This window comes from Adiantum capillus-veneris, chromosome 3 (assembly GCF_014529385.1).
Source record: "Adiantum capillus-veneris isolate H3 chromosome 3, ASM1452938v2, whole genome shotgun sequence".
NCBI classification, from domain to species: Eukaryota; Viridiplantae; Streptophyta; class Polypodiopsida; order Polypodiales; family Pteridaceae; genus Adiantum; species Adiantum capillus-veneris.
In genome coordinates, this window is record NC_140933.1 from 153,838,659 (window position 1) to 153,866,075 (window position 27,417).

Below are 27,417 nucleotides of genomic sequence, written 5' to 3' on the forward strand. Positions count from 1 at the left end.
ATCATTTGCTTTCTCCACGGCAAGTTGGTTTCTCTTCTTGGATGCAACGTGGTTGTAAACAGTCCACAGGTGCTCCAAGCAAGATTAGCTAACTGCTTGGCTGAGGATGTGGATAGCGATTCGTTGAATCTCTGGGCCATCTGAGCCATAGTCCTGCCACCACAAAATTGAGGACATCTTGGTGCGATCAACTTGGGCATCAGCAAGTCCAAATGATCCTCGCATATCCCTATACATAGCAAGCTGATCCTTGATTTTGCAACGTTCTTCTCGATCACGATGAAACAAGCTCAAGATCTCGTTCCGTTGCTTGGTCACCTCCCCATCATGCTCCAGTCCTACACCTTGAAACTCTGGATCCAGCACAAACGCCGCACCATGGAAAGGGGAAGCATAGGAGTCCCATGCTCTGACAAAGCTGGCTAATCTCCTCAAATTTGTTTGCATCTAGCTCAAGTGTTTGGAGGGCCTCCACCATGCGATCCATAGCCTCATAAACGTTGCATGCCATCGACTACTCGAAGCATGTGGAGTACAGGCTACACCATTTTCTCTATAGTCTTCAACGACTCCCAAAACTCGGGATCCTCTTACTTGCCTACACATAAGATCCCTACGATTGAACCTGCGTAGGATGAGGAAGTGTACTCCGTACTGATGAGGGTCAGCCGCACAGCACTCTTGACATTCGCATAGGTGATGAACCATTAGGTAGTTCTAGGCAAAGCGGGTCTCATAATACTTCAAGAGAACCTTGCCCCCTAACCACTTCAAGAATGCAGCACGTAGGAGATTGTGATTGTTGATGAAGGACACTAGCTTGGATGCATCTATAATGAGTGGCTCAATCCAAGGTAGGCGCACTATAAGGTTGTTAAGGCAATGTGCCATACAAAATGATACTTTGATGGGGGATACATGCCCTCCAAAATGGCGTCAGCTGCCTTGTTTGATGCCTCCCCATCCGTGACAAGCTGCAACACCACCTCTAAGCCAATGATCTCCATGGCGGACGCCCACTCTCCTGCAAGCACATCGGCAGATTCCCTGTTTCTGTGGCATCATGTGAGTGGGCAAAGTATATCGCTCCCTTGCAATAAGCCACAAGCCCATGAATGGATCTCCTCCTGGTGTCCCTCCATCCATCTGCAATGAGTGTCACTCCATACTTGGCCCATTGTCGCTTCATGTTTACAGCTGCCATCTCCACAACGGCCTTCTCTCTATCAAGAAGAGTAGTACGGAGGGCCTCTGAAGTGGGTGGCACGTAGCATGGCCCATAATCCCCAATCCTTGTGCACATGGCCTTGAAGTAGTCCGACCTATACATGTCATAAAGGTCAAGAGTCAAGACAATGTTGAATGGACAATGCACATACTAGTTATGGTCATAATATGTGTGAGCGTTGAGAACTTGGAACTTATCGAGCTTTTATGAAAGGGATATGGTCGTGATAAAAAAAGCCGGCAACGGAGGCATCCACATCCTCCTCCTTTTTTGGATCCCATGACGCATCTAGAGTTCGTTGACGATGGGTGGGAAGAGAGGGTGAAATCGTCTGAAATGATGTTTGAGCCGCTGCACTACTACCTCCAACGGAAGCTTGTGAATGAGTGGTAGAAGAAGAAAAAACCAAGTGATTGGGGTCAATGGCTTGCCGCTTGGGTCAATCATTTGCTTTGGTTCTCATAATGGCATCCTTGATCTCAACTCTTTCTTCTTCTCGGCCGTCACATTCTTGCAATGCCTCACTTGCTCCCCCGCTACGTGAAAGAGGTGTGCTCGAACCTTGCTTGTTCCGGATTTGCATTGGAAGCCACATAGTTTGCACCTCCATGATCTTGCGCCGCCGTCTTTGCCCAAGACTTCTGAATGCACCTCATCTCACCATGAAGGCTCGTCCTTCTTTCCCCTCTTAACAACCGAGGGACCTTCATGTGATGCGGAAGCTTGTGCCATATTGATGGCGCTTGAGGCTTGAGGCTTGAGCCTTGAGACTTGAAACTCGAGAGAGAGGGATGTCCGATGGAGGGATGGAGCTTGGGAGGGGGATGTGATGGAGGAATGGAGCTTGCAAGCTTGTGAGAGGGATGGAGCTTGCTTGTCCCAGATTTGCAGTGGAAGCCACATAGTTTGCACGTCCATGATCTTGCGCCGCCGTCTTTGCCCAAGACTTCGGAATGCACCTCATCCCACCATGAAGGCTCGTCCTTTTTTCCCCTTTTAACAACCGAGGGACCTTCATGTGATGCGGAAGCTTGTGCCATATTGATGGCGCTTGAGGCTTGAGCCTTGAGACTTGAAACTCGAGAGAGAGGGATGTCCGATGGAGGGATGGAGCTTGAAAGTTGAGAGAGGGATGGAGCTTGAGAGAGGGATGCGATGGAGGAATGGAGCTTGCGAGCTTGTGAGAGGGATGGAGATTGAGAGCTTGTGGCTTCAAGCTTGAGAGAGAGGATGAGAATGGCTTGAAGCTTCAAGCTTGAGAGAGAGGGTGAGAGTGAGAGTGGCTTGCCGCTCGACACTTCAAGCTTGAGAGAGAGGGTGAGAGAGGGGCTTCAATGCTCAAGCTTGAGAGTGAGGGATATGAAAGTGTGGGGTGAGGGTGAGCTTTTATAGAAAAAAAGACCCCCCCCCCCGCCCCTTCCCCTTGGGAGTCTTGCAAGTTGATTCAAATTTCAAGTGTGAACCTCCTTCCCAAACGGCCTGGCGAAACGGCTCCAAGCAGCCCGCCCGTTTTCAAAATTCAAATATTAAAATTGCCGCCCGTTCCCCCCGAGCTTGAAGTCATGCCAGGTCGTTGGACCGTCCAAACCATGTCAAAGCACTATCTTTGAGGAAAGATGTGACTCGTAGCAACTTGGATTCTTCTGTAAAAATCCGTTATGAACCGAACATCAAACTGTTGTAAGAACTTGAGAGCATTGAGGGAATCTTGGACGTTCTGGTACCACTCTAATCACTTCTAGCGAGGGGTCCTACGGAAGCACAGAGAAAACTGCAAACTCCAAACTTGGCACACTTTAGTACTTCAAAACAACTTGAAAAAGAGAAAGAGAGAGATAACCCAGCACAACGGAGTTCCAAGCCAAGACACATTGGCCCCAAAGACTGGCGCCCCTGTCGGTATTTCTTTGTTCATTGATCTGTGAAGGATACAAGTCTCGTTGGGTCCAAATCTTCCAGTTCTGCATCTAGATTCCTAAAAGAATGGCCCTAACTTATAAAGAGTACAAGGGATGCTAAAAGCAGAGCCCCAAAAGCAGTAATCCTCAAAGCAATTTATCCTAAAAGCATCTGCAAGGAAAAGCTCACGCAAATCTGCCTATTTCTACCAGCAACACAAAAAGCGAAAATCCGTACAAGCTGCCACGTGTCATCCTGTCGTAGCGCAAATCGTAGAAACATCCGTACACCCTGTCCGCCAACAGTTTTTTAATTGTTGGGTCTTCTAGGGTGACTTTTTAATATTTAGGCCCCTCGGCAAACTTCATAAGTTGGATAGACTTTAATTTCTTCTCTTTTAATAAGGTAGACAAATCGGTGGACACGAGCACTCAAAGGGTGGAGTTCCTTCAGTTTCTTTCTCATCTTCTAGGTTTTAGGCCCCTCGGCCGAAATCTACAAACACAGACAAGTTAGTTCTAAACCCAAAGGTTACTCAGATATCCTAGAATCATGCAAAGGTTCACATATGCAAACACCACACAAGATTCTCGCTTTGACTTGGAGATTGGCATGGACAACCTTCCGAGGGAGAGTGAATCTGGGGCAGGCCAAACGAACGGATTGGACTTGATGCATCTATGACCTTGACACAGAAACCCTAACCCTAAAACCCTTCACAGATACATAGGAGAGATTTGCTGAAATGTTGGCCCAGCCACGATCATACAACGTACGTGCAGTGTGCACTCCTTACACCATAGCCACCCATGTACCAGATCTTATACTCCCAATTTGACATGAAATGGAGCTAGTCAACTTGATGCACTTCAAGATTGTACTTCCCTGAGCATATAGATGTGCACCCATACCCCCTAGAGATAGAGCTCCAACCCCCAACACACACGCACACACACACACACACACTCTCCCCCCTTAATACCATGTATCTTGTATATCTGCCTCCCACGGATCTGTCAGAATAGGTAGCAGAAGATGACAAGAACTGGCCTACGATCCCGGTAAACACCTCAACTCTGATCTAGAGCACTTGCAATGACACATACATGAACACGGCACCTGTGTGTGTGTGAGAGAGAGAGAGAGAGAGAGAGAGGCTCTCCATGCTGATAACAAACTGCTCATACAAGTGGCCAAGGGTGGTCCGGGCATAGTTCTGACATGCCCCAATGGATAGAGCCAAGGTACACACAATTGCCACTACTATTGCCATTTGCTCCTACACATGAGACCACTGACACTGTCGCTGATGGTATTCCATTTCCACATTTGGAAATTGTTAAGCCTCTTCAAGCTCCTTTACCCCCTATCACCACTACTACTCCTTACTAGTTCCTCTTCACCCTCCCATCCCTCCACAAATTATACATTCTCTCTTTCTTACCATCGTACTTATTGAAGTGAATATTGAGGTATGAAGACATCTTCTTAGTTGCCTCCACAAAGGTTTTGGCAAGCTTTTTGTAATCAAGCTCTCTTGTGTGTCAGATTGATAGGCTAGAGAAGCAATGAGATCGCACATAGCCTAGCGCTCTTGCTTGTGAGTCTCGGCCACAGCCATGCACTCTTGCCTGCAGATCTCTGCCTCGACCGCCCATCATCGCTCCTCAGCCGCCTTCAAATACTTTTGTCAACACGATGACTCCTGCGCACCATCATGTCCACCATTATCTTCAGCGTGACTTCCATGGCATTTGGTGGAGGTGGAGGAAGGCTAATGGGATTGCAAGGTCCTTCTTCTTCTTCTTCTTCTTAATCCTCTCTATCTAATAAGTTTGTCTCTTGGGGTTTTCTCTCAGAGGAGGTATCCATACCGCTATGAGTCACAACCATGCAGGTAAACTTGAGTAAATCAACCGTAATAAGAAGAAAGGGTCAAGCAAAGACAGGGTCATTGCAGTCAATGCTTTGACAATCCTTGCAGCATTCAATGACCCAACATCTCTAGCCAAATAGATTTTGTTCATCTCAAGAATGAAACATCTACATAGCAGTCAGAGTGATTGAATGTTAAGGTTTAGTTTTTATCTTAAGAAGCCGGTTGGGGGTTTTGTCACTACCCTTTGTCCATTGAAACCTCATAGTGTTGGAAAAAAAATACAACCAAAAACATTATTTAGAATTATGGACAACTACCATGAGAAGAGAAAATTTTGTATCTCTAAAGGTTTGCATCAAAGCTGAGAACATCAAAATCAAGATGCCAGGATTTGCTACAGTCAAGCAACATGATGACATTGTAAACTTTGCAAATGAGTCCCAAACAGAATAGGAAAAACCAAATGATTATTTACTATATAAGGTACTTATAACATCAAAATGCCATACACGCCTAAAGTGAACAACTTCAACCAGTTTCATCCAACCTCAACTAGAAAAGGCATTTCTATTTTCGTCTGGTGAATTTCTTCCTCGCCTTATAAATTATTTTGCTCCTGCACCTTTCAACTTGAGTTACAATTACTACATCGTCTGATGCGAGGTCCACATCAACATGTTTTCTAAGCTTAATCACAGACCCAGAATGCAGCTGTGAACTACCGAAAGTGATAATGTGGCATTAACAAGGTCCCAAATCCAGAGAAAGAAACAAATTTCAGCCTTACAACCAGAGCTTTGCATTTAAAGAAGCAATAGATCCAGACTTCAGCGACAAACAGCTCTACTTGCCTTAAACAAAGGATGATCTAAACTTTGCTGGGCAGCCTGGAAAAGAGAGCGAACTTGCCGGCGAGCGGGTGCATGATCAAGGTTGCCAAGGCTGCCTACGATGTCCTGAGATCTTACCGAATGCTCCCTTGCGAGGCCCTTTCTGGAGCTCTTCTTAGTGGATTGATACAGAGTTCCCACCCCAGCAGCCAACACAACCACGGCCAACACGAGCAAGTAGCCCATTGTGGGTGGTAGGCTGGAGCTGAAGCTGGTGAAGTGCTTGCGCACGTTCCCAGGCCTACTGGCATTGACACGGGATTTGTTCACAAAGCGGACGGCCCACATTCCCGGAGTATCATGAGCCCTCGATACCTCCTGAAATGGACGGTAGTGGAATGATTTTAAATGAAAGGCAAGCATTAGGAATAGCAGGAAGCGTGGTGCTTAGTGAGTCTACCGATGGAGGACAGTTTATGAAACCCAAGCAATAGGAATCAGCCGGAAGGTAGTGCAATGATTTTAAATGAAACGCAAGATTAGGAATAGCAGGAAGCGTGGTGCTTAGTGAGTCTAATGACGGAGGAAAGTAGATGAAACCAAGCAATAGGAATCACTAGGACGATGTAGCCCTCAAATTTGAAGGGTGGCTTGCCCATTGCAAAGGCCTTATTGTTTGGTTGGTCTTTTTGAGCTTTGAAGATAAGACAATGATGGCTATAACTGGATATCTTTAAATCGTCATTTCTTTACTGTAAAATCTTTAGATTGAAAAAACCAAGACCATTCTCTTTGCATGGTACTCATTTCTTGAGGCCCTCTCTTTCTATCTCTTTCTCTCTCACACACTCACATTCACACAAGCATCCTACACACTACTAATCTTTCTTTTTGGGCAAGCTATTTCAAATTCTTTAACATTCCTTATGCTTGTTTTTAGCTTTCACTTTGAAAGAGTTAAAGTAGCTCTCTTTTTTTGGCCTCTAAAGGCCTTAGTATCCATATGGATGAAAGTCGTTCAATTCTTGTTGTTTGACATGTGTCTCTCAAAAGAGCCTTGAAAGTTTTGAAGTTTTGAAGAGAATTCCAAAGAAAGAAATTATGTCCTTTCAAATGATCTTTCCCAAAAGCTGCATTCTTTTTATTTTGGAGAGGATGCAACAAATGATTTGAAGTTTGAACATAAGATTCTTTTAAAAACTTTTGATTTTTTTTTATTTACCACAAATCATTTTAAACTTAAGAATTAAACTAAATTCCACAAAAGCATTGCACATTTCATATAGGCCACCCCTTTATATATAATAAAATAAAAGTCTTTTGACTTTCCAATTGGGCGATGAGCTTTCAATTTTTACACCCTTCCCTTTTGCATTTTAGATTTTTTGAAAGGAGTCCAATTGTGGAGACCTAATCACATTGAAATTAAGACATTTGGTGAAGGGTTTTGACTTTTAATTGTATCCAATTTGAACCAAAAAATGCAAAGTTCTTTTTAGTCAAGGCAAAAAGAGTGAGGCAAGTTGAAACAATGCCCTTTGTACATGCAAAACATGGGTTAATGTCAAATTTTCATCTCATAGTGTAAATGTTAAATCAAACAACCATTTTTGAATCTCTCTCTCTCTCCCTCCATCTCTCTCTCTATCTATCCACACACACACACACACACACACACACATATATATATATATATATATATATGTATGTATGTAAAGAAAGAAAGTTGTCTCCTCAATTACATTAACTAGTTATGAAAAAATCTCTTCAATATGTTTGGATGGTTTTTTGTGAAAGAGTATTTTTATATAGTGACATACATGATTCTTTAAGGCTCCAATCTCTCTTCATGGCAGACGAGATAGAGCAAAATGTATTGTAAGGAGGCATGCTCTATCTAAAAATGATAATTGTCTATTTTTTATTTTTGTATCTTAATTGTTATGGCTGAAGTTTGTGCACTTTTAATCATAAATAGTAACTAATAGCTTAAATTTTGTAAATCTACCCTTTACATTAAGGGTTAAGTAAAACGTTTTTTTTTAACTCTCTCTCTCTCTCTCTCTCGCGCGCGCGCGGAGATCATTATAAGCTTTAACCTTTTGAAAAAGATTTTTAACTCTCATGACCCCTCAATAGTCACTTTTTTGCCTTTTGAAGGCCGTTATGAAGACTTCACCTTTTTTTCTAAACAAATTACACAAATGAGCAAAAGTGTCATATATTATTATGGTGGAGAACCATCATTGTGTCTCTCCAGAAATTAAAAGAAAAAGAAATCATGTCATTGTCTACTTGTGTGGTCCAAGCAAATGCATACACATGGAGATTTGGATGCAAACAACGAACCTTTATGACTTATTGACGTAGAGTTTTATCGATTCGTAGACACTCCCATTGTCGATTTCAAGATTATGAATGCTAAGTGTGTAGCGCTCTTCACCCTAGATCCCTTATAGAATCTTTCCCATTATGTATGTCATAATCCCTTCTTTAGAATGTCTTTACTTTCTTTGTAACTACATATGGGCATACCCTTGCACTCCCTTGGAAGCTTTTACTTATACTATGTTCATTGTTACTTTAGTACATTTCTTAATGATGATGAGTTTAGTTATTGCTACATCACTTTTTTTTTGTGAATAATGAATCAATTTTACTATTGTACTTTGTAGATGTACTTTATTGAGGTTTGTTTTATTGAGATTTGTTTTAGTAAAGCTGGCGTTTATAAGTTTTAGTAAAACTTGTGTATATAAGCTTCCATAGTAGAGAGAGAGAGAGAGAGAGAGAGAGAGAGAGACTCTTAAATCGTTGTTTAAGTATCTCAACAAGGATAATTGTAGAGGGATCTTTAAGAAGGAATGGTGGTTGTTGCTTGATGCAGAGTGTGTGTGCGTGTGTGTGTGTGTGTGTGTGTGTGTGTGTGTGTGTGTGTGTGTGTGAGAGAGAGAGAGAGAGAGAGAGAGAGAGTTTAAAATTGATTATCTAACAATAGTTTGATTTCATAAACTATTGAACAGTACAATGGGATTAGAGACCAGACAGTGTGTACATAATAATCGAAAAAAATGTCTATACAGTACACAAGAAGTAAACTTTAAAATTGATAGAGATAAGAATACAACTGATATTTAGACTTGACAGTTTGAGACGAACTGTATTACTTGTGAATAAATAAAATTATCACAGAAGTGTGTATAAAGGCTATCTATCAATCATACAAAAGGAGTGAAAGGTGGATGATCTCTTACTATTGTCGCAATTGTTGTCGTAATCCCAAGGAAGGAATCTCCTACCTGCCACTATCCCAAAAACGCAAGCCCATCATACTAGCATTACTTGGGAACACAGGTGTCAACGACCCGTTTTCCTTGTTACCAGTGTCAGAAATTACAAAAAAACTGACAACTAAGAAGAGATCAAGTAAATATTGTTTAAAAACATAATAAAATGCACCAAAGCATTGGCATTACATGGGAGGACATGTGTCAATAACCCTTTTCTCTTGTTACCCATATCAGAATTTACAAAGAAACTCCTTGCTAAGCAGAGGTCGTGTAAATTTATTAGTAATCTCATAGACTTCCATTTTGAAAAATTTGAACAACATTTCATTTGTATTTCAGACAATATTTCAAAAAATTCAATAACGGTCATCTTAGAAGAGACCCTCACTTGAGGATTAAGGTTATCATTATAACGAGAAAACTAGCTCAATGTGTTCAATGCAGGAGAAACCTCAAATCCAATTATCCCATGCCTTCTCTGTCCCAAGCCATAACCTCTAGCTAAAACCTACTCTCTTACAATATAATCAATTTATATTAGAAAAAAAAAGCATGTAGAAATTTTAAGACACCGGAATAGGGTAGCAACCATAAAATTCAAGATCTTTCATTTATATAATTACTGCCACATTTAGAGATAACTTTGCTAATGAATTTCGAATAAAGTCTCCCAAAATTTTGCTATGAGGCGAATGTAGAAGTCCATCTATAAAGTCATAATAAAAAGCATGTCATTATGTAAGAATCCAAAAAGGTAGCCACATGTTGCTCAAGATCCAACATCCACCAACATGTTGGTCAAGATCCCAAGTGTAGTCATGGATGACAACAACACACATGTGTTCAAGATGTTTGTTGTTGAGGATAAATTGGATGGGGGAAATTACCCAATGTGGGCTTACATGATGCAACATATTCTTGTGTCAAAGGGAGTTTGAAATGTTGTGCACATTGATGTACGTTCAGATTCTGTGGATACAGGTACTAATGAGAATATCAACATGAGAGAAGGTATGAAAGACAAAGAGACCATGGAAAAGAACATGAATTAAGAAGGGTTTTTAGCCACAAGGATGGTGATCAAAGGACTCACAGAGGTCATGATGATCACGGGGATAGATATAATGGAATGTTAGGAATGATCGTGATGATGAACGCAAAGACCAAAGCAGGAGGGATCGGGATGATAGAAATGCTATCTCTTTAAAAGTCCATCAATCACATGAACTTGATTTGCCGAGGAAGGGTTTCATGTGTCATGGATCATGGTTGCTTTGTACAACTTGCAAAATTTCATGATTGAAAGGAAGGGATCAAGAAGGTGTCACAAATTGCAACATGTATTATTGTTAATGCAAAAGATGTTGTTAAGAGAGGTCAAGAGGTACGGGTTAAGGTTGTTTCCAAGACCAAAATAAAAGCCTTTCCATGAGGGATATGAACCTAAAGATAGGGCAAGATCTTTTACTGATGAAAAGAAGCTCTTCAAATGACAATTTTAATCCCTCTAGTAGAATCAGTCTTCAATGGATTGCAATGGGATTTTTGAGATTATCATCACAGAGGAGGAAAAAAATGACTCTTCTAGGTGACCAAAAAAGAGGATACTTTTACTTGAGAGATGCGAAGCTAAGCAATTAATAGTGTCATAGGTCTCGGATGTCAAGTAAGAGCTATTAGTGGTAGTACATTGGATTGCAACAACAACACAACCGCCCATGCGAGTCAATTGTTAGAGTTCACGTACACCACTCTACTGCTTCACTCAGATCTAGGGCATACATGTACGGCTAGTATGTCTCCAAGCTGGACACCCACTGCATTTCATGCTAGGTCACATTATTGGATGGTGTCCATTTTGGTCCATCGCCTAGTTATCTGAGCCCCCATTGGGGGGACGCCCTAATTTTCACTTATCTAGAGATTAGGCCAGTACCCAGTATATGTGAGGGGTTTGCCACACATCTCACACACAGACTAACATTAAATTGTACGGGTCTTCTACTATTGGTAGTCACACAAGGGCTGATATCCCCCTCTTCCCCTACACCAACTTTTTGTCTCCTCTCTCTCTCTCTCTCTCTCTCTCTCTCTCTCTCTCTCTCTCTCTCTCTCTCTCTCTCTCTCTCTCTCTCTCTCTCTCTCTCTCTCTCTCTCTCTCCCTCTCTCCCTCTCTCCCCGCACACGTGCACTTCTAATATGGTATCAATCGCCAATATTGTTGGGAGCTTCCTACATCACCGATCTTAAGTCTATTGGCTAGCATTGGGCACACAACAGCTATTCATCACAAAGACCCTGCTTTTCAGCCCTCCAACATTTTACGCCCTAGTGTTTATTGCATTAAAATCCAACATTTTCTGCTCTTTAAGTGTTAGTTGGATTAAACTCCATTGTTTTTTCCTGAGAGAGAGACCCATCATTGATCTCTTTCTTGCATTTATCGCAGTGGGGAGGTCCTTCATCTAATCTGTTCAGAATTCCCTCTCCATCCCACATTCCCTCATTGTCTTGACATCGGCTAGGCATTTACCTCTTCTGGACCAGAAGTTCTACTTGCTGCATTTTCCTACAGCATACGAGATGAGGATCTTGATCTTGTCTTTCCACGGAACCCCCCTCTACTGCCTCTAGGCATCCTTGCCTCACAGGTGGTTTCCCTCCTCATCCGGTGCATTTATAGACATTTGTTACTTGCTGTTTTTCTCTCATTCCAGCCCCTAGATGGCTGAGAACACAAGGAATACCCATTGCCTTCTTCTGTAATGCTCGTGTCCCGTTTGGTGGCGTAGAAGCTTGCTGTTTTTTGCTGTACAACAACATATTTAGCCTCTTACCAATTGATTTTTGGATGGACATCTTGTCATACCTTCATCCTTTTGCATGGTTGATACCCATTGCTTGTCAGGACACCATGTGGTGGTCGTTTGAGCGGTTATTTGGACTGCTACATCTTTGGAGTACACGGTATCTTCGACATCAACTTGATCATCTACGAGTGTACGATCCTTGGAAGATCCATTCATTCCAGCCATCATTCGACGGTTGCGCACTCCAGAGGGGGTGGTAGGGGACACCATCCCTGATCATTTGAATTACTACGTTCATATTTGCTTATACTCACCCTCAGTAACCTTACAATAGACTTATCCCTCGATCTGGGTAGCTAGCCACTCCCAGCTCATTCACATTGAGAGCCACGGGGATTTTGTTTTGGTTAGCAATGAAGGATTGGAGGCAGGAGATACGGGCAAGACGGCGCAAACATCTTGGTATGGACACTTCACTTCTTAGAGATTATTCACAGTGTAGACTGCTTAGTCTGGCTTCCCTTCTTCATACAGGATGACAGTGCAGACAGCTTGGTCTGACCACACCTCTTCTTAGAGGCCCTTCACAGTGCACACTATTGAGTATGGATTTCCCCTCATCTTGGATTACCCTACCTACTGACAGGACACCATCCAGTGGTGGTCCTTTTGGTCTCCCAGTGATTGTTGCAGCTCTTACGGTAGCTTCTATAGTACATACTACTTAGTCTGGCTTTCCTTGTTTTGGAGGAGTTCATGATGCAAATTGCTATATCTGGTTTATTTCCTGGAGTTTTACACACCTTTAGTCACCTGGCCACATTGGGTTACAGGTTCATGCATCGATAGGCTTCCGGTCATGCTCATGACGGTTCCGGGGCTTCCCCGTTTTCTCGAGACGATTTGACTATAGACACCATAGATCCTATCGGGCATGACACTTGTAGGTCTATTGGCACTTCTTTTATAACAAGGAATTGCTTTCACACTCAACCCAAGACCTTCGCATAGTACATTCACACTGCATTAGCGGAGCACAACAGTTTGCTACACTGCTTGTGATGGCATCACATCATGGAGACTTCTTGGTGGTTGGGATACCCCACACTACTGCTACACTCACGGAGTATTTTCCTTCAATGGACATTGCAGCAGACATCTTTGTCATTTGCCTCATATCTTTGGCTTCATGGAGTTCATTCAACATCTAGTGCTAAGAGGGGGCGTTAGAGTTCACGTACACCACTTTGTTGCTTCACTCAGGTCTAGGGCATACATATACGACTAGTATGTCTCCGGGCTGGCCACCCACTACATTTCATGTTGGGTCACATTATTGGATGGTGGCCATTTTGGTCGAGCGCCCACTTATCTAAGGCCCCATTGGGGGGACGCCCTATTTTTCACTCGTCTAGAGATTAGGCCAGTACCCAATATATACGAGGGGTCATCCACACATATCTCACACATTGACTGACATTACATTGTACAGGTCTTCTACAATTGGTAGTCAGGGGGTCCCTCTTCCCCTACACCAGCATTTTGTGTTCTCTATCTCTCACACTTTCACACACGTGCACTTCTGACATCAATCACCCTGCTCCATGACGGCTACACATAGCCTCGTCTTGTAGTGGATAGGTAGAGACCTTGCTGCTTGTGATCCACCACCTAGGAACATTGTGTACCAAAGTCCTTGCGAGGGAGCAATAACGTCTATGTGTGAGGATTCCAGCAGCAAATCAGGCTTCCTTCTTCGCTTGGCAGTCATAGTCCACCATGGCCATGACGGCTATGCTCCCACAACAAGGGGTGCATTCCTCATTCTCTCCCAACTTGCCCCCAGCTAGTTTTATTGTTGCACTCTAGCGCTACTCATATTGAGGCCAAAGGCACTCACCCATCCCTAGGAAAGAGGCATGGAGGCCTTTGTGCAAATCTCTAGCTTCCAATTCCTACGCTTGGAATGCTAGAAGGAGGTTGCAAGCATAAAACTTGTCCGCATCTGTGCCACCATGCCCATCCAATCACAAAAGATGACACAAAAGAACAACAAGCACGTGAACTTGATTTGTTCAGTGTTTTTACTGAGGAAGGGTTTCATGTGTCATGGATCTTGGTTTATTTGTACAACATGCAAACTTTTGTGATTGGAAGGAAGGGATTACGAATGTGTCATAAATTGCAACACATATGATTGCTAATGCAAAAGATGTTGTGAACAGATCAAGAGGCATGGGTTAAGGTTGTTTCCATGAAAAAAAAAACCTCCATGAGAGATATGAACCTAAAGACATGGCAAGATCTTCTACTAATGAAAAGAGTCTCTTTGAATGACAATTCTAATCCCTCTAGTGTAAATCAACCTTCAATGAATTGCAAAAAGAATTTTGAGATTATCATCACAGAGGAGGATAAAAATGACTCTTCTTGGTGACCACCAAAGAGAATAGTTTTACCTGAGAGATGGGAAGCTAAGCAGTTAATAGTGTTAGAGGTCTTGGATGTCCAATAAGAGCTATTACTAGTAGTACTTTGGATTGCAACAACAACACAACTTCCAATGCGAGTCAATCACCTTGTTCCATGCAGGCTACACATAACCTCATCTTGCAGTGGATAGGGAGATACCTTGTTGCTTGTGATCCACCAACTAAGCACAATGTGTACCGAAGGTGAGGGAGCAGCATCATCCATGTGTGAGGACTCAATCAACAAGTCAGGCTTCCTTCTTCACTTGGCACTCATAGTCCACCATGGCCACACTCCCAGAGCAAGAGGTGCATTCCTCATTCTCTCACAACTTGCCCCTAGCTAGTTCTATTTCTGCACTCTAGCAATGCTCATACTAAGGCCGAAAGCACTCACCCATCCATAGGAAAGAGGCATGGAGGCCTTTGTGCAGATCTCCAACTTTCAATTCCCACGCTTTGATTTTTGAAAGGAGGTTGTGGCCATAAAACTCGTCCACTTTTGTGCTACCATGACCATCCAAAGATCCAAAAATGCCATCTTTGCAATCCAACTTTCGTAGGGGTTTTGTCTTTAATGATAGCAAGAGAATCCAAGTTGTGCAAAACAAGCTTGAGCATGATTCACCTGATAGATGGAAAGATAAGCAGCTAATACCATTAGGGGTCTGTGATGTGAGTGATTACCCCAATTATGATACTAATGGATCTGGACTCCTGTATGAAGTCAAAGGTCATGAAGAGGAGCTTGAAATTGAGCTCCATGAGAATGAACCAACCTTCTATAGAGCACAAACAAGGTACTCCATTGATATATCACTTATGAAAATCATATGGAAATGACACTCCATTGCCCTACTAGCCTACGCCTAACACCTCCTCTCATTGGCCAAAAGCTAGACTATGATTGGATGCATCGAGATTCTACTAAGGCTTTCTTCACTAGTAGAAGCTCAATATCAATCATTGTATGTGCTGAATAAATACACATGCATTTGTTTTTTTACAATTGGTAACACATCTTATATATTATATTAGCCACGTTCTTACTTTAGTACTAGAAGCTTACTTGTTTACTTTAGTAGTAGATGCTTACTTGTTTACTTTACTTTGATGTCAATCTACATATGTCTTGTCATTTTTAAATTTCTTGTTGGTCATTATAACGTCTTCATCTTCATGTAATGGGGTTACATTACTAATCTCTCTGCACTACAATTCATCATTGGTGAACATAACATTCCCAACAACATTCTATAGCAACACCTGCCAAGCAAGAGTAGTTTTTTTATATAGTTGCAGGGAGGGTAAGTAAAAGAAAAAATGTTTTCAAACTTGCAACCACTCCATCTTGATTAATGTTTGAAAAGAAACTCATAAATGCTTAAGGCTTAAGCTAGCTTTCACCAAGCTTAGAAGAGTGGAAAAAAAGGCCTATCATGGGATTTTGGGAAAAGCTTTTTCTATAGTTTGGCTTTTAAAATAGCCATTTTTTTAACATTGAAACCACTCTCTCTCACTTACACGTTATTAAGGGAAGCACTTTTTAACCCTCTACCTGCCCCCCTCTACCTGCCAGAATTTCCCACTCTCTCTCTCTCTCTCTCTCTCTCTCTCTCTCTCTCTCTCTCTATTCCTCTATCACTCTCTCTTGCATATAGAAGTCACTTCCCTCTCCCAATCATTGAAGGGACATTCTTTGTTGCTTAGATCTGACAAAAAATGGTGATTTCCTAAGGTTGCAGATCTCCTCATCTCTTCTACTCTCTCTTCCTTTAATGTCTCTATGTCTCCCTCCTCCTCTCTCCCTCATGCTTCTCCATATCCACTTCAAGCTTAGAGCAATGGGAGACTCTATTCTACATGTGTGCAACATCATTTCTCTCTCTAGCACAACCATGAGCAAGCATTTAAATTCAAAGGAGTATACTCAACATTCCCTCCCTTTCTTCCCTCCACAACATCATCCAAATCTTCTATCTCTAAATTTGTTGGATTTAGGGTTTCAGGGAAACACACACAGCTTGGATACTTGAAGAGGCTCAAGGCACACAAGAGAGAGTATATTGCTTAGTGCACAAATGAAAAATAAGCTATCTCTAGAGTGATGGGCATATATACAATGCACGGGGGGGAAACCTCCTAGTGAGGGAAAAATGCCCCGACGGTCCTAAGTGTGTTCACACACATCACTACCACATACGTATGGTAAAAAATTCCCCTTGGGAGTGATGCGGTGAAGGATAGCTAGCACCTAGTGTAAAGAGAAGTGCCATGCCCTAAGGACATGATGAATTTACAAAGGGGAGTAAGCACATAAGCCAAGCTGATCTCTCCTCATGAGAGTCTCTTTGACACATAGTGATAATGCACATCAATGTGCTTTGTGCAAGCATGAAAAATTGTGTTCCTCGCAATGGACAAATGTGCTTTGAGTGTCATTGTAGATGATGTTGGCAATGTACTCTCCGGAACCCAAATCAACCATAAGGTGTATGAGCCATACACACTCAACCCTAGCTGTGAAGACTGCCATGTACTCAACCTCACAAATGGAAGTGACCATAGTAGGTTGGTCCTTACTCAACCATGATATGCATGAACTATCGAGCATGAAATAAAAACCACTCGAGGACACTTGCGTTCCATAACAACCAGCCCAATCCAAGTCCAAAAAAGTATGTAAATCTGGTGGCAATGATCCCCTCTTGGGATAAAAAAAACCAAGATGTAAAGTGCCACTCAAGTAGCAAAAAATTCTCTTGACAGCCTGCCAATGCTTAGACCATAGGCTATGCATAAATTTGCTAGCTTGTGAGGCTGCAAACTAAATATCTAGCCTTGTATTGCATACATAAATAAGGCATCCAACAATAGTTTGATAAAGAGTGACATTGGCAGGATCACCAGCATTGTGAAGACTCAATTTCAAATTTTGTTTCCATGGGAGTAGCAATAGGTTTGTAGTCCTCACGTTCACTTACATAGCAATATCTCTATGTAGCTTGTTTGGCACAAGGAAATACCACCATCACACTGCTTAAACTGTATGCCCAAGTAATGATGCAACATTCCCAATTATTTCATCTTGAAAGTAGCATTCAACAACCACCAAAGGTGATGGGACAAGCAAGGTGGCAAAAGCTTTGATTGATGTCCCCTTGTCTCAAAAGAACATTCCTAAGACTATATGGGTGATTCCAAGTATCGAGTCTGAGAGAAAAATGACTTGTTTTGGCAGGATTGTAGGCAATCCACAAAGGTGTGAACAGTTCATCAATGAATGTCATTTTGATGTTGCACAAGGGGTTATAGTGCCATGTTTTTGGGCTCGTCAAAACTATCCTTCCTTTGATAGTCAATTGAGGGGTATGATGTAGGATTTCTTTGGGTTCTATAATGCAAGCAACACACATGTGTGGGAGGTTGATGATATTATTATTGGGCCTCCTAAGCTTGCACAGTGCCGGTTTGTGGTTAGGCACAAGGGACTTGTTTATTACAACAAGAGGCTGCCATACTAAAAGCCAATGGATTTTTTTGTTTGTTAATGAGAGTGTTGGCACTACATCACATGCATGTTCAGGTCCATCGTTCGAAGGTGCGAAGCACCTTTTGCACAAGGTATAGAGATGGTGAGCTTGTGAAGTGGCAATCAAATATCACACAAGAGTTTAATGATGGAGTGGAGTCATGAAGATTGTTGAAGGCCACTCTAGTTCATGAGAGCATCATGGTGTGCAATGAGTCTCATTTCTTCTACATTAGTAGTGATAACTTCATGGCAAAGGGTGTGATGTACTCTGTGATGCTCTTGGATTATCCTCAATACACTTGTGAGGACCAACAATGAGAAAATTGTTGGATTATCCTTGATATACTTGTGAAGACCTTCAACAATTAGAAAATCAAAGAATCACATATGCATCGTGCAACCACATGTACTATGTGTTTCTACAAGTTATTAAACTTGATGCATTAGCACACAAGTTCATGCATCAGGAAGCACTCATCAAGTTGAGTTGTTTCAGGCCTTGGGTGGAGCAAGGATATGAGTTCAGCCATAGGGCAAGTATTGAGCAAAGAGTATGTGCACACTAAGATTTATTGTGGTTGACTATATGTACCATTAATGTTACCGTGTTTCTATAAAATACAATAGGTACATGACAGATTAATGGTGTGTGGCTTGACTACTTGTTACATTATGTTTCTTTGTGAGTTTAGTCACAAAACAAAGAAACAATAATGGCTTAACTACTTCATTAATTGGGCATACAATTTAAGCAATGTGATGGTGCTATTGCCTGTTACATAAAGACATTGCTATGTAAGTTTGGACTTGAGGACTACAAGCCTACTTTCACTCCCACGGAAACAGGTCTGAAGTTGAGTCTTCATGATGTTAGTGATCCTGCCGATGTCACTCTTTACCAAATTGTTGTTGAATGCCTTATGTATGTATGAAACATGAGGCAAGATATTTAGTTTACCGTCTCACAGGTCAGTAGATTTATGCATAGCCCAGGGTCTAAGTATTGGAAGACTGTCAAGTGGAACTTTCGCTACTTGAGTGGCACTTTACATGTTGGTTTATTTTATCCCAAGGAGGGATCATTGCCACCAGGTTTACATGCTTTTTCGGACTCAGATTCGGCTGGTTGTAATGACATATGAGTTTCCATGAGTGGTTTTTGTTTCATGATCGGCAGTTCACGCATATCATGGTTGAGCAAGAAATAACCTACTGTGGCCACTTCCAATTGTGAGGCTAAGTACATGGCAGTCTTCAAAGCTACGGTTGAGTGTGTATGGCTCATACACCTTATGGCTAATTTGGGTGTTGGACAGGACACTGCCAACATCATCTACATTGATAGTCAGAGCTCATTGGCAGTTGCGAGAAACCCAATTTTCCATGCTCGCACAAAGCACATTGAGGTGCATTACCACTATGTTAGAGAGAGACTCTCAGCAATAGAGATCATCTTGGTTTATGTGCCAACACAGGACAACCTTGCAGATCTTTTCACAAAGGCATTGTCTCGTGAGAAGTTCGAAGCTTTTCGCAAAGCTTTGGGCCCCCTTTGTGGACCAATTCTATCCTCAAGGCATGGCACTTCCCTATACTCTATGTGCCAGCTCTCCTTCATCGCATCACTCCTAGGGGGGGATTTGTTAACATACATATGTGGTAGTGATGTGTGTGAACACACTTACGACCGTCATGGCATTTTTTCCCTTACTAGGAGGTCTTTCCCCCCGTGCATTGTATATATGCACATCATTCTAGGGTTAACTGATCTTTCCATTTCACACAAAGTAATACTACTCTCTGCTGTCTGCCTTGAGCTTCCTTTGTCTTCTCTAAGCTGTAGGTGTTTCCTTGCAACCCTATTTCCAACGAGATGATCACTCACAATCACTAATGTCCAAGTTATCATGCTAAAACCTCCAATTTTCTTGTATTGCGGATGTGTTAAAATTTCAAATTTTATTGCCATGGAGTTATATTTTGTACTACAAGTATACTTTGTACCCACCATTTTTTGGCCAAAAACACTACTAAACAAGTACATCATACCTAGCTTTCACCCAAGTACATTTAGGCTGACAAACCAATGTGGTTTGTAAAGATCTAACTCTTCACAATCTACATTGGCTAAACAAAAGCTCGCATTAGATTGTTTCGCCCTCCCTTAATACAAAGCCCTTGTCGAGGGTGGGTTGCCTTCAATGAATCTGAACCTCATTAAGCTTCCCACTCCCTCTTATATGACTAAAGGAGATTCGTTTTTGCTATAGTTGTTAATATGTTATTACAAAATTTTGATTCATTTACATCAAATTACTTTTAATTAAAAGGCTAAGTGGATAATACTACTGGCATAATAAAATGTTAGTGGTAATAAGAGATTTTCTACTAGCATAGTTAAAAGTTAGTGTGCAGTCATTCTAGATTTGCACACTATTCACATCCAAGGACATAAACATCCAAAGTGATGTTTCAAACTATGGTTGCCAACTATCTGAAAAATAGTACATCGTGCTACTTAATGTGTCATGCGCTCTATGCAAGGTATATTGACTTCCAACACTCCAAGAGAGTCCCATGATGTTTGTAAAACCCATGTCTTTAAGTGGCAAAAGATGGTCGAGCAGAAAGAAAGGGAAGGGGGGGGGGGGGGGGCTATGGAAGAGGTTACACGTTGTATATCATGAAAAATATTGGCGATTGGATCAAGTTAGTGAAGGTGGGGTGGTGTAAACTGGTAGTTAGTTGGAAGGATAAATCCTTTGTAAAGATCCCACATGCCATATTGTGACGAGGAACATGCAAACGTCGGATTAATTTGCACTTGGGCTGTCTAAATGAAGCCTACAAGAGGTTATCGGCATCTTGTGGAGCTCATCAAGCTCGAATTAAAGCAATCCTATATGCATTCACAACACCACTCACATTGGGTAGTGTGGTTTAATTTGACATCCTAGCAGCAACGGCAATGTGGGAACCTGGCCTAAGATACACACTAGAAAACATGCAACAAGGTAGGGTGCAAGAGAGGAGGCATGTGATTGATTGAAAGTAGCTACCCATAACGCCGGCTTTGGTAGGGAAAGAGGGATCAAGAAAGTGCCAGATGGCAAGACGGGGGAGGGGGCGGCTGCAGGAGAGAAGAGAGAGAGGAGAGCCTCTAGAGGGAAGCCTCGAGGTAAAATAAAGCTGGACAATGGGGACATAGACGCATGCTAAGCAATCGCAGCTCCAAGGATTAATTAAGAGATAGCCTGAGACAGGAGGTAAAGGATGGGCAACCAGGCATCCTCCTGCAATCCGGGCTCAGGCTCGACTGACAATTGCACCTCTAGGTTTCATGCCGCCATCCTGCAGCCCAGTGCGGTGGCCAAAGTGCTGTCGCTGGACGGCCAAGTGCTGCACTTCACCAAAAGCGTCAAGGCCATTCACGTGCTCTTGCGCCACCCCAACCATTGCCTTTGCCCTGCGCAGTCCTTGCGCCTCTCTTCTTCTTCTTCTTCGCCTTACTCGCCTCTCTCCAGCCCCTCTTCCTCTTCCCCCCATACGCTCCCCTGTAGCCTCCTCCCTGATGACGAGCTCCAGCTCGGCCGCATCTACATCCTCTTGCCCTTCCACACTTTCCGTCTCTTTCTCTCGGCCGCCGCCGCTCACTCTCACCAACGCCGTCAATATCGCCTCTCGCAAGCAGCCCATTCTAGCGGCAGATCAAGAAGCAAAGAGCAACCCACTTCAAATCAAGCACAGCCCGCTCATCAGGCCCAACCTATTTCATTAATTCAAGCCGAGCGAGCGCCCAATCGTGCTGATGATCAGGTGCAGCCCATTTCAGCAAATCAAGCGCAACCCACATCGAGCCAAGCCACGCTCTCTCCAAAACACACAAATTCCTCACTACCCATTAACCCAATTCAGCTGCAGGCCGTTTCAGCACAAGTAGAGTCCCCTTCAAATCGAGGCAAGCCCTCGAGCTCGACTCTGAGAGCAGATCAACTTCCCTCATATAGTCAAAGATCGCAATTACCCACCTACATCTCTCACCAAAGAATTCGCCAGATTTCCAACGCCACCACAGCCGGCCCATCTGCACACAAAGTGCATTTTTCAAATCTTAATTCATCAAGCGCAGCCAGGCGCTCTTTTGAGCTGCAGAGACCCCGCAGAGGAGCGCCCCTTGATATTCGGAGGTGCAGGTCCTGGAGACCTAGGCTGCAGGTCATTACGGAAATGAATTCATGGTGACAATCTTAAAAGTTGTAAGTTAGCCAAAGGACGGAATTGCAATTCATGCATGTCCAGCGCTCATCCCTGTATATAATTCCTGTCAAAGTTGTTTGGTGATCAATGCAACCTAGATTTGCAGCAATGTCATTCTCAAGGAAAGAGTTCAAGCGGTGCTGGCCAATACCAACCCATTAATTAATTTTACTAGTCCAATTCTCGACTTGAAGGGAATGAGCTTAGGTCTTCTCAATCTCACTATAATAAGAATTATCTCAAAAACGTATTGAGTGCATAAGTGAAGGGTGAGTTTAGGAAATGAAAAGACATGTGAAAGTGAAAGGTCGTAAGTGAAGGGTGAGTTTAGAAAATGAAAAGACATGTGAAAGTGAAAGGTCAAAAGACATATGAAGGTGAAAAGTGAAAAGACCTCCTCTCTCTCTCTCCATATAAAGAGGTGTTTTTTTTTTCTTTTAGAGTTTTCTTCTCTTTAAAGTATCCTCTCTCTCTCACACACACACACACACACAATATTATATCAGTCTTTCCCAACTAATAATGTTACAAATCTACGTGTTTCGTCATCACATCGTTTTTGTTGTTTTTAAGGGAATTTTTGAATTAAGAATACTTTTTATTTTTTTTTAAGCCATTAAGAATATCTTCTAATTTTTTTGGAAGAGGAATCCATGCACACAATTTATGAAATATAATTATAGAGGACTTCCTAACATTAAAATACCCCTAATTGTAGGGATTGTGCTATCTTTGCACCAGCAAGAATAAGCGACTCCACACTCGCACGACGTATGTCATACTTGGTGGCCTTGTCTACTAGTTAGAAGATTACTAAACCCGTATCTTGACATGTTACCTATGCATCGAGTGGTACCATCTTACATATATAAATAAATATTTACAATAAAAAATATCTTTCTCGCTTCAATGATCTCTCTCTCTCTCTCTCTCTCTCTCTCTCTCACATGTGTGGATGAGAACTTGGTCATTGTAGTTCCACGCACGGTTAAATATGATGAAGTTGATCTAACTTGCACTCACAGAGTGGATTCTTCACCCTCTTCGTAAGGCCACATGCCTTCAAGGTATCTGCAGAAGTGCCTTCCCTTTGTCTTTGCTACGCTCCATAGACATAAAATCGGTGACTCTTGCAATATATTCATCAACCACAAAAATTGTGTGACATATGTTGCTCCTCGCTCTCGTCCTCACCTTCCTGCCCCTCTGCCTCCAACACCAACCCTTACCCCTTCTTCCATCACCTACTGCCATCATTTCCACGTCTCTGCTTTCGTCCTAACGACACCACATTTGGCATGCACCATATTGGCTAAAGCACCCCAACAAGGTTGAAAACAACCCTATCGTGCCTCTCACAAAATCAATGGCCCGAATAGTATCTCATCGTGAATGATCTCACTAATCTACAAGCCTCCACTCTCCTTCACGCATGCGAGCACAAAGAAGAAGAAGACTATGCCAAGAGACCAGAGAGAGAGAGAGAGAGAGAGAGAGAGAGAGTGCTTTCATGCAGAGTGGCACTATGAACTAACATCTTCTTCATTGTTCAAGAGGATTTCCCAAGATTCTCCTCCAATTTCCTTTTCAAAAATCGTATCACCTACTTGTGGCAATATAAAGATTAAGAGTGATGGACACATACAAGCCGGAGGGGAAAAAGGACCCTAGCAATTCTAAGCGTTTCACACATATCACTACCATAATATGTCAACAAATTCCCCTTAGGACTAATATGATGAACATGAGTTGGCACTCATATATAAGGAAGCGTCAGACCCTATGCAATTAGTTCACAAAGGGGAGTCAACCCAAAGCTTTACAAAGGGCTTTGAACTTCTCACCAGGCAAAACCTTTCTGAAAAGACGAGAAGGGTTGTCATGCATAGGCACATTAGCTAAGATAACCTCTTCTACAGAGAGTCTCTCTCTGACATACTATAATGCACCTCAAGGTGCTTTGTGCAAGCATGGAATACTAGGTTCCTCACAATGTGCTTTGTGTAATCATGGAATATTGGGCTCCTCGCAATGTGCTTTGTGTAATCATGGAATATTGGGCTCCTCGCAATTGCCAAAGGAGTTTGGTTTTCAGTGAAGATCACGATGGTAGATTGTTGTCCAACATCACGATGGTAGACAAAATTGAAGTTAGTCAAGAGGCATTTGAGTCAAATGCACTCAATCAGAATTGTGAAAGTTTCCATCTAGATTGTACTCAACCTCACAACTGGAAGTGGCCATAAGAGGCTACTTCTTACTCAACCAAGATATGCTCGAGCTATGAAGTACACGTGTGCGAATACGTGTTGTGCGAGAAAGAGTTGGGTGGAGCTGAATGTGAGGATAATACAAATCTTTCTCCTTATTTGATTGACCATAAAGAATAAGGCTAGATTGGGTTAGTAGTGGGTGTCTAGCCAATTGGCCTCGACCCCAAAAATCTCCCACTTGAAGGCCAACATGGCCCAATTGGCCTATGTATGTACAACATGTACAACCGTGAAGCATTCTAGTGGCTTCACACTACACCCATCATCTCAATGTAATGTGCAACTCTGAGGCTAGGCTCTTTGTGAGATCATCTACAGGATTGTCATCCATATGAACCTTGACTATCTCGATGTACTTAGCCAATATATCTCGTATCATGTGATACCTAACCTCTATGTTTTTCAACTTGGAATGAAAATCGCGATTCTTCGCTAACACAAGAGCACTCTAATTGTCACGATGTAGTACTAGAGTCTGATAAAATGCCAAGGTCTTTAGCCATACAACTTCCTTGCTAGCACCAAAAGCTGCAACATACTCTGCCTTGTGGTGGAAGATGAAGTGCAATCCTGGAGACATGATCTCCATGACTGGGTTGTTCCAACAATTAATAGGAATACATATCAAGATGTAGATCTTTGACTATCCACACCACCTGCATACTTCGCATCCGTGTAACCCATTGTTCCCAAAGCGTAAGTACTTGCTTGTTGAACCCTTAAGATATCTTAATATGTGTTTCACTACTTCCGAATGCTTCCTACTAGGATTTTCTATGAATCTACTAACCACTCCCACAAACAAACGCAATGTCTAGTCTAGTGGCTACTGTGGCATACATAAGACTAACTAACTGCTGAAGAATATGGCACCTTGGCCATTTTCACTTTCTCAACATCAAATATTTCTTGATAAGTTTTGCATATGCTTGCATTGGGGTAATCAATGTATACTTCTCCCACTACATATTAAAATGTTGCAAGACCTTGCGGATATATATTACCTGAGATACCTCCAGTATTCCACGTTTCCTATCCCTCTTGATAGACATATCAAGAAAGTGACTTGCATCTCCCAAAACCTTCATAGAAAACTACATGCAAAGTGACTTCTTCAACATAACAATCTTGTCTATAGACTTCCCAACAATGAGCATGGCGACCTTGGGACTCCATGTACTTGTCCAACTTTTGGTACCATTGTCTTGAGCGTTACTTTAGGCCATACAATGCCTTATGCAATCTACACACCAGTTTTGCTCTTGTAGGCCTTTCAGGTTCAACTTCAAAACCCTCTGGTTGTTTCATGTAGATATCTTCTTCTAGACCCCCATGAAGGAAAGTCGTTTTCACATCCATCTGGACAAGTTCCATGTCCTCAATGGCTACTAATCCAACTTAGGGGCAATTTTTTAGGCGAGCACTTTTTGGCGAGCGCTTTTTGGAATCGAGTGAACTGATTCCAAAAAGATTCCCTCTCTCTTTCTCTCTCAATGCTCACTCACCCTTATGGAGGCTTCTTCTTTTTGTCTCTTCATATGGCATTCCATGTCTCATCCTCTGGTCAATGTTTTCAATCTCTTACTCACTTCTTCCCATCTAACAACGTAGCCGACAAATGCACCATGCTGGGAGGCAACCTGGAAAACAAGATTGAGACTCCATAAGGATAAGTGAGCTTCCTATCTTTCCCTTACGCGGAGCCTCTCTCTCTCTCATATATATATATATATATATATAGAGAGAGAGAGAGAGAGAGAGAGAGAGGGCATAGATCGTGAGACATAGGCAATGATATGCCAACTTTCAAAATGTTTCAAAGACAGCGACAATTAAGCTACTTAAAAGATGAACATCCATTAATAATAGAAAACATTACATTCCACATTACTTGCAGTACATAAATCAACACTTTATATGGTGTTGCGACAACATTTCATTCCATATTACTTGCAGTACATAAGGCAACACTCTATATGGTGCAGCCGCAACATTATATTTTCCCCCTACTTGCAATACACAAGGCAGCACTTTATATGGTGCGACTGCAGTCATCTTCTAGAAGGCCCGATGTTTGTAGGAGTGCTATCCTTTATAGGCAAGAGAGAGTTCACCACACACCCTAGCTGCTCCTTGCATCTCCCCTCATCTTCCTCTATGAAAATTCCAACTTTCTTCCAGCAGTTTGATAGCAAATTGCCCCCTCTCATTCATGTTTACCAACGAATGCATGTTGATTTCTATGCAGCATTGATAAAGGTGATACATATCTATTATTTCCTTGAGAGCCTCTAGAAATCATTCTTTTCCATATGTTTCCCCTAATGGCATTCATTGCATCCCAAGCTGACTCGATGTTGTTCTAAGCTCTATGATAGCTTTTGGGAGATTGCACAAAAAAATTGAAGAAAATATCAATTTTATAGAATTTGGGAGGCCCTTAAATAAATATTGACTAGTTTAGTACTCAAATGACACATCAACAACAAGTTACCCTTTCAACAATCAACAAAATAGCTGCAAAGTTGTACACCATAATGCGTTAATTAAATGATCATATGCAAAACTGGTAGTAGGGTCAACTTCCTAATCTTGCTTATATAAAATTAAAATGGCAAATGCTATGGATCGATGGTGGATAGGTTCTGCCTCGACTAAGTGCGTTAAATATATCAGCATCAAATAGAACAGGATGATGGATAACATCTCATTTTGGTTAAGCCCTAGTACATGCAAAAAAATAAAATAGATGTGTTTGCATGCAAGATATGGTTTGTGCTTTGTCAACTGATCCATGAAGACTCTGCATGTGCACGATGGCTAAGGGCAAATACAAACATTGTATAATACGACATGACCATCTTGGCCTTGTCACATGTGGCCACCATGACACATGGCCACGTGCCACGTGTCATGGTGGCTACATGCCACCCTTGTGGCCACAA

General features: G+C 42.1%; 1 protein-coding gene across 3 annotated transcripts in view; it reads right to left on the reverse strand.

Annotated features, from left to right (window-relative positions):
• LOC147461990 (caffeoylshikimate esterase-like) overlaps window positions 1-6,473 on the reverse strand; it is a 56,046-nt gene extending 49,573 nt beyond the window's left edge. Inside the window, exon 1 of one of the 3 annotated variants that reach the window (XR_015187661.1) lies at window positions 5,858-6,470. Coding sequence is in view for 2 of the 3 variants with exons in the window: in XM_086509454.1 (XP_086365580.1) it covers window positions 5,858-6,259 (402 nt within the window). In the remaining variant the exon portion in view is untranslated. Of the gene's footprint in view, window positions 1-5,857 lie in introns of all 3 variants that reach the window. The other 2 variants (XM_086509454.1, XM_086509453.1) reach the window with 2 other exon arrangements.
• Window positions 6,474-27,417: the final 20,944 nt, after the last annotated feature.